Source organism: Callospermophilus lateralis, unplaced genomic scaffold (assembly GCF_048772815.1).
Source record: "Callospermophilus lateralis isolate mCalLat2 unplaced genomic scaffold, mCalLat2.hap1 Scaffold_147, whole genome shotgun sequence".
NCBI classification, from domain to species: domain Eukaryota; kingdom Metazoa; phylum Chordata; class Mammalia; order Rodentia; family Sciuridae; genus Callospermophilus; species Callospermophilus lateralis.
Genome location: NW_027512606.1, coordinates 964,391 through 977,443, shown reverse-complemented (window position 1 = coordinate 977,443; position 13,053 = coordinate 964,391). Strand labels below are relative to the sequence as shown.

At 33.6% G+C, this 13,053-nt stretch overlaps 1 protein-coding gene across 1 annotated transcript in view; it reads right to left on the bottom strand.

Moving 5' to 3' along the window:
• LOC143390060 (EGF-like repeat and discoidin I-like domain-containing protein 3) overlaps positions 1–13,053 on the bottom strand; it is a 170,810-nt gene that overhangs the window by 32,301 nt on the left and 125,456 nt on the right. Inside the window, exon 6 of the mRNA XM_076842683.1 lies at positions 5,627–5,808. Within this exon, the coding sequence (XP_076698798.1) occupies positions 5,627–5,808 (182 nt within the window). The remainder of the gene's footprint in view (positions 1–5,626; positions 5,809–13,053) is intronic.

Below are 13,053 nucleotides of genomic sequence, written 5' to 3'. Positions count from 1 at the left end.
TTTTTTTTTTTTTTATGTACAGAGAATTGAACCCAGGGGTGCTTTACCACTGAGCTTCATCGCCATTTCCATTTATTTTTATATTTTTTTTCCAAATTTTAGACAAGATATAAGTTGCTGAAGTTGGCCTTGAAATTGTGATCTTCTTGCCTCAGTCTCCTGAGTCCCTGAGGTTATAGGCTTGCACATACCAGACTAAAAAAATTTTGAATTAAATTCATTTTAGAGGGAGAAGATACATTTATATTAACAATAGTACTGTCCAACAATTCTAAACTATTAGAAGCTAATATAGAAAATTTTAATAACATTTTAGGAATGAAACAAAGGGATAGGAGAAGGTGAACAGTGTGATGTCTTGTACACAGTCTGTGAGTAGCAGACGTCTTGACAAGCATTTTACAAATATTACACATTCCTGTCTAAGGTTACTTGTAAGAGTGTCTTGTAGTGATTAGGAGTCAAATGCAGGCCACTGGGATTTATAGAAGTGTGGTTCCTCTGTCCCTAGACAGGTGAGACATTCCCTGTGTTCAGATCATTATATTACATGTGGTATCAATGAATGTATACCAGCTGAACAGAGTGTCTGAATTCTTTGGCATTCAACTACTCAATACAGTATGATCGCCATGTGAAAACAATCCCCATCTTTTCCCTATTCCTTTGTATCACATTCCTTATTCTCTTAATAGTCGATTACATCTATCCAACATAGTTTTTATACAAGGTACTATTGTAATGAATTTAAATCAGGTTTAATCCTTACTATTAGTTGATTACAGGATAGGAGGCAAGGAAAAGGCAAACAATGACTGTGAAGATATTTTAGCTGCTATGATGGAAATATATAAATGAAAGAGTGAGAAAATAAGAATGTAGGCACTTCTATCTGTGGAGTTAAGAGACAGGAATTGCTTCCTATAGAAGGCAATAATGGGATGAACTCAGAGAAGATTAGCAGATGATCAGTACAGGAACCATGTGGTGCATGTGCCCAAGCATAGCAGCATAATAAGTCACATGAATTTGAGTAACAGCAAAAAATCCAGGTCAGTGAGGCCTCTGCTGCTGCAAGTCAGGAAGGAGGCAGCTCAGAGCAGAGGAAAGATTCCAGGGGCAGCTCCTTTTCTACTAAAGCACAATTGACATGCGGGTAATCATGCCCTGTAGCTCAAGGAATCTTGAGTTAAGATTCAAAACACATCTTTGAAGGCTGGTAAACAAGCAATATGAACTAGGATGGCATAACTGTGGTATGTGACTAGAAAATTCCAGAACAAATACATGATTTTTCAGTATAAAGACATCAAGTCATTTTTAATGCAAATGCTTTTTAATTAAACTAAAATGTTTGTTTTAAAAATGCATGACTATGGATGAAAATTCATTTCTAATAAAAAAAAACTTAAATGAAAATGGCAAATTTCCATTCAGGATCACAGTTTTTACAAAAAGATCATTAGAAGTAGCAATGTATTAAAGTCTAGATAAATTAGCCTTAGAGAGGCATTTATTATAACAGGACTACATTTGGGAAAGTAGTTTGTATTCAGGAAAAAAAGAATACATTCTAAAATATTTTTCAATTGAATGAGAAGATAATTTAGATGGATTAAATGCTAGGTGATGCTGGTTCTAGAACTAGAAAACAGCCGGAAAAATGAAAAAAAAAACAAACCACCTTTAATTCTGGACTTTACAAAAATTATTTGTGTACCTTGAGGAGCCCCAGGTATCTTTGAAAACCAAAAATTTTTCACACACATGTACAAACTTTTAAAATGAAACAGATGATTAGTCTATTTTTTGGTAGCATTATCAATCCCACTCTGAATGCTTAAAAAAAACCCAAATTATTATTTGTTAAATAACAACAAATTATTAAGTATTATTTTGATAAAAATGCAAAAGTCAGATGATTTTGCTTTTTAATATTTTAAATTTTGTAACAAAGAGAAATCCAAGAGTCATTTAGGAACTTTAACTGACTCAAAACAACCATAAAACTTTCTTGTGAATTGCTACCAAACCTGAATGCACTTCTGATAAAGATACATAGCTTGGGGATATCTCTCCCTGGTTTAGAGACTTCATTGAGCTGCCTATTTTCCACTGTTCTTCCTTATTTTACTTTACTGTTCTTTCCTCTCTGCTTCCTAGTAGTTATTGGTATTTGTGGTTGGAACAACAAAGTGCCCAGATCACCAAGCAGAGTGCTTTTTACTTTGTTTATCTTTTTACTCTAACTCAGGCAGTACAAATCCATTGAGACAGGTTTTTACAGTGTAGTCTGAGGATGACCTGGAGGAGATCTGGGGAGCAATCCAGAAATTTCTACTTTTATCAAGTGACCTATGATTTCTGTGCACATTAAATTTTAAGACTTAGCTATCTTTTCCCCTCACAAACTCTGTGGTTTATAGAAAAGGGACATATTAAGAGCATAGCCACATTTTCTTAAAAAAAATTGAGAAATAATTTAAAACAGATCATTCAAACCCTATTTTTCCAGTGATAAAATACTACCAACAAAACTAATAGTAAATTAACTTTCAAATTAAAGTTTGATATGTATTACACTATATTATACCTATCAAATATATCAGCATGCAATCATCTAGTTATGTAATATTATAATGGGAATTTTGCTCTTTGTATTCCATAAATATTATGTTACTCTAACTTTAAATTTAATAAAGTTTCCACTAAAATATTATGATTCAAATGGAATAGTTAGCAGACCATGTAAGACAAAGCCAAACATTGTTTATGGTTATTTTTGCCCTGTTCATTTTTCTGTTTCGTACATTCAGCATATCTGAAGGCACTATTTATTTTTTCTAGTGACTAGTAGAGGGTAGAGAAAAGAACACACATTCATTTGGTAAAATTTTGTTAAATGTATAACGAAATGGATGGCTAGGTAGTCAATGCATATGCAACCAAAATCACCTTAGAGGTTAAAAAGAAAAAAAATTTAAAATTGCAACATATTGTTATAAAAGAAAAACCTCACTATTAGAAAATAGATAATAGTCATCTTAGCTAACTGTACTTAGCAAAACACCCAAAAGTTTTCAGTAATCTTTGTATTTTTCATATGAGATAATTAAAGATATATTTATGTCATTGGGTAAGGTTGATATTTCAAATCCCTGGGTCAGAAATAGAAACTTACATTCTAGAAAGCTAATGAACTAATGTTTAATGTGGTCATTATTTAATAGTTGGAAATAAATCTCAGGGAGAAAATACAGTTCAGAAAAACTTTGAAAAAGAAAAAAGAAGTTTTGTATGACTGCATTTTCTCTACCAACTCTTTACACACAGAAACAACTTTGAGCATTACTATCAATAATCATATGTTGAGCATGTAAATTTAAAGTGGTAATTTCAATTTTCATTTTATCAACACAAAGAAGAAAATAAAGCTGAATACTGCTTAGTTAGTCAGTGTCAAACACCCGAAAGATTATAGGAATACTATGTTCATTACAAGTGAGTTTATATGAAGTTTGCAAATGTTTCATTTGAAAAACTAAATAGAGATAGAAGATTTAAGTGATAAGAGAAATTAATGATGAATGCTCCAATACTGAAAGTTTGGTACATGACTAGAATTCTGAATCTTTGAAATATGATTTTTCTTTTAAAAAATTGATGAAGTTTTTATTTTTAGGAAAATAACTAGGAAAATAAAAATTATTATTAAAGAATACAATAAAAACAATATTCCTTGAACATATCACTAAATAGTCATTGAGTAGCAATGACAAATTTTTAGTTTTTCATCCCACTATGTGTAATTTCTTCCTCTAATAAAATGTTTACATTTATTTTACTATTTTTCCTCTAAGAGTTCATTATCATCTTCAGAGAAAAAGCAAAATCATCATCATTGTTACCATTTTTGCCATCAACTCACAGCCCTTAAAAGGAAGTTTTTGTTCTGTTTACAATAATAAATTAAGTTAAACTACTTTTAGATTAAATGTCTCTGAGATGATCATTGTCTTATTTTCTTGAAATTATTTCCATATATTGTTTCTGGAATAAAGAAGACAATTACATACTTTGAAAGTCAGAATGATGTACTGTGTTATTGAACAATAAACCAAGGTGAGATAAAGTGAAAAATAAGGACATAAAATGTAAATTTTTTTTTAAATTCTATCATGAGTGTGATTCTGCAAATGCAGTTCAGAACTATCAACTAGATTCACTAGAAGTGTCTCTGGAATGATTATTTATTCTGTATCTCTTTTAATGCTGAATTGGGTTTTCAGTAGCCTATAATCAAAACTGTATATGGTTGGTGATTTAGCTCAGTGGTAGAGTGCTTGCCTAGACTAGGCAAGGTCTTTAGTATGTGTAAGGTTCATTCCCAGCACCAAAAAAAAAAAAAGAAAAGAAAAGAAAAAGAAAAAGGACAACAACAACAACAAAAAACCCTGTAGATGTGCCATTTTCTATATCTGGAATTCTCTTTGCACACATGGGTATAGATTGAAAAAGTCAGGTGCAATATAGGAAGAAACTTCTGAAATGCATGCAAAAAATTCATAAAGGACTTTAAGTAACTCTACATAGCTGCTTATATAAAATAATTTTATATATAAGGACACATACACATCATCATATACATATATGTGAACTACAAGCATTCCCAAGAAACTTCAACAAAAAAAGTTTATGAAGGAGATTTTGGTGCAGTTCCTAAAGTTTAGAAGTCTTGTTATTTTGTCAGGAATCAATTTTCCTTTCTATTAAAACAAACTGTAAAGCAAACTTCATGTTTTTTGCACTATTTATGTCACATCAGGGACTTCCATGTTTCTCTGACTCAAAATATGTAGTAGACAGAGAAACAGATAAGCCACCTAATCAAAACTCTGTAGCAGCTCCCCACTCCAGTGAAACAAAGCCAAAACCTTTTAGAATGATCCTGTGACAGAGCCAACTCACACTAAATTTGAACAAATCCCTCTAGCAACTTTTAGTTGTCATGAATTTCTACATGCTGCTCCCTGGACGCTCATGTAAGCCTTTGATCATGCTCTTTCCTGGTAATCTAATCTCTATTGAAAACACTTCCAAGGCCTTCCTCAAAAGCTGTCTTCCCCATGTATCTTTATAAAGATAATTAATTACTTCTTCCTCTGACCTCACATATATTGGATTTTTCTTCCCTTCAGCACATATCAATGACTAGTTAGACAGTTATAAAAAGAGAGTGTCAAGGTATTATCATAGCCTATATATTTTATATTTTTACATGTGGAGATACTTCTTAGAAACAGAAAAAAAAAAGACATTTTTTTTAAAAAATTCTTGTAGTTTAAGGTGCTGCTAATATAGTGTGGATGAGAAGGCATCCATCTTAAATATGACTTAAGATAGTGCACTTATACCCAAGAGTTCTAACACTTTGAATCCCCTGAACACACTTTCAAGTGGAACATGTACTTTTCCTTCATTTTTAGAGTCTGTAACCAATTTATGCCCTTAATTACATCACCCTTTCCTCTGACTATTAGGAAGAGTCATGATGAATTCCTTCTTGTTTTCTCTGAACAGTGACCCAGGTCATTTGGACAATCACTGCCTCCCACATCATTGTTACCTGAATCCATGGCCATCTGTCATTTTCTGCAGCTGTCCAGGCATTTATAAGTCCCTTCTTACTTAGACGTGCATAGTAGGGATACCACTTCTGGAGACCAAAAAGAGCTCTGTGGGTGGATGAAGCTGTGATTTGCTGATTTGATATGATGCCACCTTCAATTCCCAATGGGCCTGAGCATTCTGGGAACAAATCAGAAAAAAAATGCAAATGTATTAGAAATAATACATATGCAAAACATGGTTATGATTTGATAGGAAATATTTGAAAAGTAATTTTAATTTGTACATCCATGACATTTAAGTCCCAGTGGACTGATCTATATTGATTCCTATATTAAGGAAATAATTCTTGCTTCTCTTGAAGCTTTTTTTCCCTATGTTTTGGAAGTGGCCTCTAAATAGGCACTTTCTTTCTGTATTTCTATTCTGCTTGATGTACTGTTATCTTTTTGGTTGTTGATCACGTCAGCAAAAGCATAATGCTCTTAAAAGACGTATTTCTTGTCAATTATAAAAATAAAAAATGTAAGAGCCCCATCTCATATTTTATATTCTCAGAGATTCGTGTGCCTCATAAATCATAAGCCCTCAGCAAATATCTGTGCATCTATTATTTCCTGACCAGCATACAGCTGAGTTTTGGGTCAAAATGATTTTCGTACTAATAGCATATTTTCACTATTATAAGCTATTGACCTGAAATTTTACAACTATTCCAAGTTATCCTTTCACAAAAAGGCATTGTGTAAATTTATCAGTGTTTTGAAAGATTTGTTACCTATGATATATAATAAATTATAGAAGTACATAGAAAAAGTGTTTTATAATGAGAGAAGATGATACTGCAATATAAATGACAGTGTGTGTACTCATCAATAAATGAAGATGCTAAAATATTTATTTTTCCAATATATTTAGTTCAAAATCCACAACTCGATGTGAAAGTATCTGCATTTACAACTTAAATTGTAAAATTTTCTCTATAAATTTTTGCCTTGGAAATTTGTGAAAATTTCCTAATAAAAATTGACAACACTATAATTAAATAATAATAGATACAAATGATATTTTTGATGATATCAGATGTGTTTAATTCCTAAAATTAGAAATGGAAGTAAATTCACCTAAAAATCATATGTATATATTATATACAGTTGTATATATTATGAATGTTGGATTTCTTAATCATTTTAGAAAATTTCACTAATTTTAAATTTAATTTTAAAACTTCATTGTAAGATTACAATATAACTAAACTAATACCTGATTTTCTTAATTTTACCAACATTTTAAACCTTATATTCAAAATTTTGCCATATTAGATTTGAATAATAAATATGAGAATCTTATTATAGAAAATCTATGACAATGTTTTTGGAATTCCTGAAAATATAAAAAGAGTGCATTGCTATCATTATCAGCATATGGGTGTCAACTGGATGGGTGATTGCTACCAGCACACATTAATTACTACTAAAGCCCAACATTATTCAGTAATTCAATGTTTGTGATTAGATTGAGTTTGAAACTATAAAATGAAGAATTCCTATGTTGGATTATAATATTTTTAGAAGTAGGAAATATTTCTCATTGATAACCATATTTTCATTGCTATATGCTTCCTTTTCCATTCCATGTTTAATAGTAAGCAGCTTTAGGCACATTATCAACATTTCTCTAGAGACTTTGACACCTTTAAATGTTTTTTTTTTTAAGAAAAGGATGGAAGCATGTGGATAAGTAGTCATCACATTCAGTTTGCATTAATGAAGATGATTAATATAGTAAACATTGTATCTTTTGAAGTTGACAAGAAATAATGTATATGCTCTATCTAGATAACAAAGTCTGTTTCAAAAGACTTTAAAACATGTACTTAGAACTTTTCAACACTTTACACAGTACTCTCTATCATTTTGAAGTCATTAAGAAGTCATTCATTTTCAGAATTGTACTATTAGTTGCAGATAATACTCTGATTTTCACATTTCAAAATACTTAACACTAAAATCTCAAATATTGATTCGTCAGATTCTTGTTCTGCTTCCCATTTTAAACTTCAAGATCTTTATAGACTTCATAAAAGCCCTAAGAAACTTTCATGATGACACTCAATCTGATTTTAAAAACTGTAGGAGACTGACCTTTTAAGAATATTGCCATTAAAGGAGTCTCAAGGATCCTTGTCCTTGCTTTGTGCAATGTTTGGATAGAAAAATGTAGCAGGCAGGGAGGTCATTTATCATGGGCCATTTATTGTAGGTCACTAAATAGACTGGCAGAGCTACAGAGTCGGGCTTGATCAATTAAACTGCTTGATAGCCTTAGCAAGGACTCAGTGCCATCAGGCAATGTGCATCTGAAGACCTCCTGCTGAACTGGACATCTTCATTGAATTTGCAGCCAGTTGATAAGCAAAAGTAGATCTCAAACCACCATTATTCAGCAAGTCTACTTTGTCAATTCTCTTAACCTATCACCTACCTTTTATTATTGAACACATCAGCAAACCTACTGGCTGTGGGCTGTAGCATTATCATGGAATCCAAACACAAAGAAGTGACTTTTACAAATTTGCATGGTTTGTCTGCCATAAGGCTCCTCGTCTTTATAATGATCTCAATCATTAACATTCATTCATTTTAAAAACATTTAAAGGGCTGGGATTGTGGCTCAGTGGTAGAGCGCTTGCCTAGAATGTGGGAGGCACTGGGATCGATTCTCAGCACCACATAAAAATAAATAAATAAAATAAAGGTAGTGTGTCCAACTACAACAAAAAGAAATTTAAAAAAATTTGAAACATATACACTGACATGTTTTATTGATCTAGAGCTTTAACAGTGTATCACGTATTGTCCCATGAGGTTTCTCACTTCTTGTTAAATTTACAAGCACTAATGTCCCCAGTCCTGCATTCCATGTTGTAGTTGTTTTCCTTTAAACAAGCTATAACAATTCTAACTACATACTCTATCACCCACATACAGTCAGAAAAGCCCACCACAGAAAACACCACTGTGGCCGAGATTCTTGAATAAAGCCTGAGTCTGATGTATCAACTTCCTTATTGGCTAATGATCCTTGGTTATTTACTTTTTAACAATCTGGGTTATTTTTTTAAAGAGAGAGAGAGAGAGAGAGAGAATTTTAATATTTATTTTTTAGTTTTCGGTGGACACAACATCTTTGTTTTTATGTGGTGCTGAGGATTGAACCCGGGCCGCATGCATGCCAGGCGAGCGCGCTACCGCTTGAGCCACATCCCCAGCCCCAATCTGGGTTATAATAACACTTAATTCACCATTTGTGAGGAGGATAAAGATAAACTGGTTTTCCTTTGTAACTATAAATTACTTAAAAACAAGGAATATGGCTTTGTAAGTTCATTTTAAAGGACTTCAATTGAGGTGTTCCTGGCATTTTAGCCATTTCAGAGCAACACTGGGTTTATTTTACTGCTAAATGCTCATAGGCACAGTTTCTACTACACAGAAAGAGCTCAATAAATATGTGCTGAGCCTTGTTTTTGAGGCTTTTCTTTCTTACTTTTTTGGTAAGCAGTAAACTAATGTGCAAATTAAGCTTTATATTTACTTTACATTGGAAAGTTGTCACAACAGCATCTTTTCTTCACTAATCATGTGGACCACAATCAACTGGATGTCATCATAATAAAAGGTTCAAAATCTAATTTCCTTTTTGCCTGTGCTATCCACTTCCCCAGCGTCCTATTAAACCTAACAGTTATACAAACCAATGAAGGAGTTGCAATTCAGAGTGCGAATGATTATATACCTAAGAGTAAGTCACTTTAAAAAATCAACAATAAGATGCTTAAAAAGAAATAACATGGAATTATTCTTTGCCATTACTATCAATAACTGAAGGAAGGAATATGAACAAATGATTAATGATATAATTAATATCAAATGAGAACTCTGAAGTTTGAAAAGAGCATCCAAATGAGTTTCTCACATATCTTCAAAATAATACTTTCAGGAAAAAAAAGGTTATCAACCCTATTTCATAAATGAGGACACTTGTGGGGAGGTAAGTTAACAATGTCAAAGATAAGCCTGCAATTCAGATGAAGTGTTCATGATTCTTCAATGGTCGACTCTGATATAAGTCTGCTGTTACTATATTTGGGGGGAATCTCCTACTACTGGAAGAGGGTGGGAGAATTAATATGGAGGGAATATGAAGAATATCATGAATGGCATTCAGGATAAACAAAGCATTCACAGATTGGGATGTATTAAAACTGTCACAAAAGTAAATATGGAGGATCTATGGTGTTCTACACCCCTTGAGATGTTAAAAATTCACCTGAGACCATTATTGGCCTATGTATTGCCAATTTAAGTGTGAGTTACTGTTTCGAACTCTTTTTATGTGTCCAACCATCCATCAGTCTATTCATTCATCCATATTCCATTCATGTAATTCAGTTTTAAAAATACATATTTATTGAAAGTCTGCTATATAATAGGCACTTTCTAGGCAGTGGTGATACCAAGGGATAAATAAGACAGAAGTGTCTTTGTTGGCAAGGAATTCGTATTTTAGTTGGGAGACAAATTAAAAATACTTAAATAAACAAGAAAAGACCATTAAGTTGTAAGTACTATGAAAGGGGAAAAAAAATTTAAAGGAAGGTGGGTCAAGCAGTCATTGATGGCTTTCTTGAGAGGTGATATTAAATCTGATCTCTGAGTGGGAAGCGAAAGCTGCCTACTATGCTACATTTATAGTATTCATTTCCCCAAAGCACTTTCAGTTCAGTAGGGAAGACACCCAGAACAATAACTTTTTTTTTTTTTAAATAGGATATAGCCAATGATTGTGGATTGGTAGATGCACAGAGATCAATGTGAGAATGGAATGAAAATCAAGTCTTAGGTTCATGGAAAAAAAAATTTCAAAAAAGAACGGGGACTAGCAGAGTAGAGAAGAAACATAAAACAGATACAAGTGGGAAACAAGCTGGTATCATGGGGGTAGAGGTAGTTCAGTGTCATTAGACCAACATGGTTCTACAGTGGAAGTTCAGAAACAGTGTGAAGAAGCAGAGATAGTTTAGATGATTTTGCTGAAGAGATTGTTGATACCACTTAATTCTGTCACTTATGGAGAGTTTTTTGAAAGATTGTAATGATGGCCACATTACCATTTATTATAGATCATACTCACTGTACCATGAAAGGGAGAATTAAAAGGGAATAAACTATCACCCCAAACACATAGAAATAGCAGTTGTCTAGGTAAAAAAATGATGTGAGTATAAAAGAAGAGTAAGAGTTAAAAAAAATATTTAGGAAGTAAGAATAGGCAGTCCTAGTAATGATTAGTTATAGGGTAGAGGAAGGAAATGAAGTATGAGCTTCAAAAACTGCAGGCAGCTCAGAGAATGCGCCCTTTAATCGACATTGGTCAATTGGTGTGTCTAACAAATAATAACAGTGAACCTAATTCCTCCCTTAAAAATCTGTCAAGAGTCATTCTTATTGCTGGTTTGAACATTGTTCCATGAGTTTGTGATAACCACTACCCTGGGCCTGACAGGCTCTATCAACCAGGTTTCAGGGACAGGACTGAAAAGTGAAAATTGTTTCTGCTCTCAAGCTGCCCTCAGTATGTTCCTGACCTGCAACTTCCATTGCTCCATAAGATGGGAACCCCTTTGCAGGGAGGAATTATATTCCTCATTATCTCTAACATCAAACTTCAATTTTAGAAGGCTTTTAGAAAGTATCTGTAGAAGGAATTAATTAAAAAAATACAAATGTAAGCAAATGGTACAGATTACAGGTGACATCGTAACATTTTATATAATTCATTTTAAATTTTTTAAAAATCATTTTTCATCTGTACTCTCTAAAGAGTTCAAGGATACAGACGACTTCTATGGAAATTGTGCTGAAAAAGGGGAAGTGCATTTGTTTACTAATGAAAAACAATGAGACTGAGAGTGGAGTGGATCTATTTTTCAACTACCTGCCACATGGCATTACCAGGTATTTCTGAAATACCTCTTCTTTACTCCCACAGTGGACACAGTGGTAATTTGATCAGTGCTGAGTCCAACAGTGGAAGGCAGTAGTGGAATAGAGTGGCAGAACATAACAGTTCTATATTTGTTGGCTGTGAGATCATGTTTATGCACCTTTGGTATTGGCCTTGTTTCTGTCAGGTATGACAATAATCCTAAATTAATGAGTCCATTTAACATTGATTAGCAGAGGCTTTAGGCATCATTTACAGAGTCATTTAACAAAACTGCTTTATCTGAATTGTCTGGGTGGACTGGAAATGCCTTCTGACCTGAGACCTGCTGTTCAGACTAAAACTGAATGAACAATGTCACCTGGGAGGTTGGGCTGGAGCAGCTGGGCCAGCTGGTGCCAAGCCCCAAATGCCCTCCTCAAAGTAACTTTGCATGTGAATAAATTAGCTTCAGAGTGAAGTCCTTCCCACTCTGCAAACTCATTCTTTGGAGTGTGGCAAAAAATAGTGTCTGCATTTTATTGATCTTGCAGCTGACAAGTAAGCAGCGCCACAAGATGCCTCACATCTTGCTCCTGAGTGTGCTGATTAAGCCTTTCAAATAAGTAAGATGCATGGCTGAATCTGTAACAGGAATCCACTGCTTTCATTTGCTCTATCTCAGTATCCAGACATCTTCAGAATGAAACGATTTCAAATTAAAACCATGTAAGAAACAAATCTCCTTTAAACATCTCCAGTCCTCCCTTTCTCTGAGCATCTCATCTTCTTATGGGAGTGAGTCCTCTGCTGGTGTTTAGCATAGCGTGATAATTGTGCTGAACATGAAGATTGGTGAATGAATTACTGATGACCTCCAATACTGCAGAAATTAATACTGATTCAAATGTAAGCTTCCCTCTGTGTTGTCTAGATCATGCCTTGGCTTCATTTTCCTAATGTTTGTTTTGTGTGAGAGCAGTCTTCAGATCAAGTTTTACATTGGTAAGGGAGGATCAAGGCCACCATCTCTCACACTGTTCCCATAAAAGGAGTCCTGAAGATTTTTTTCTCATCTAAATCGTCATGCATTTGATCTGATTTCTCTCTAGGCAATTGTTTTTCTAGTGTGAGGAAGTTGTATTAGAAGAGGGTCAGGGATGGAATGATGACAGGAATTTAAAAAATTTTTAAATTTAAAAAATTTAAATTTAAAAAAAATCAGAAAGATTGATCTCAGGGAAAGGCCCTGAATGTTCCAGTGTAACTGGAATGGGGAGATGGTAAAGGAGGCTCTGGGATATAGAATGCAAATGTGAAGGTGAAGGCACACACAGCCTTCCCAGTTCCCACTCATTTACACATTTCTAGAGAGCATCCTCTTAGGTGTCAGCCTTTGGTCATAGCATTGAGCGTGATCTCCCTAAAAGAACCTGG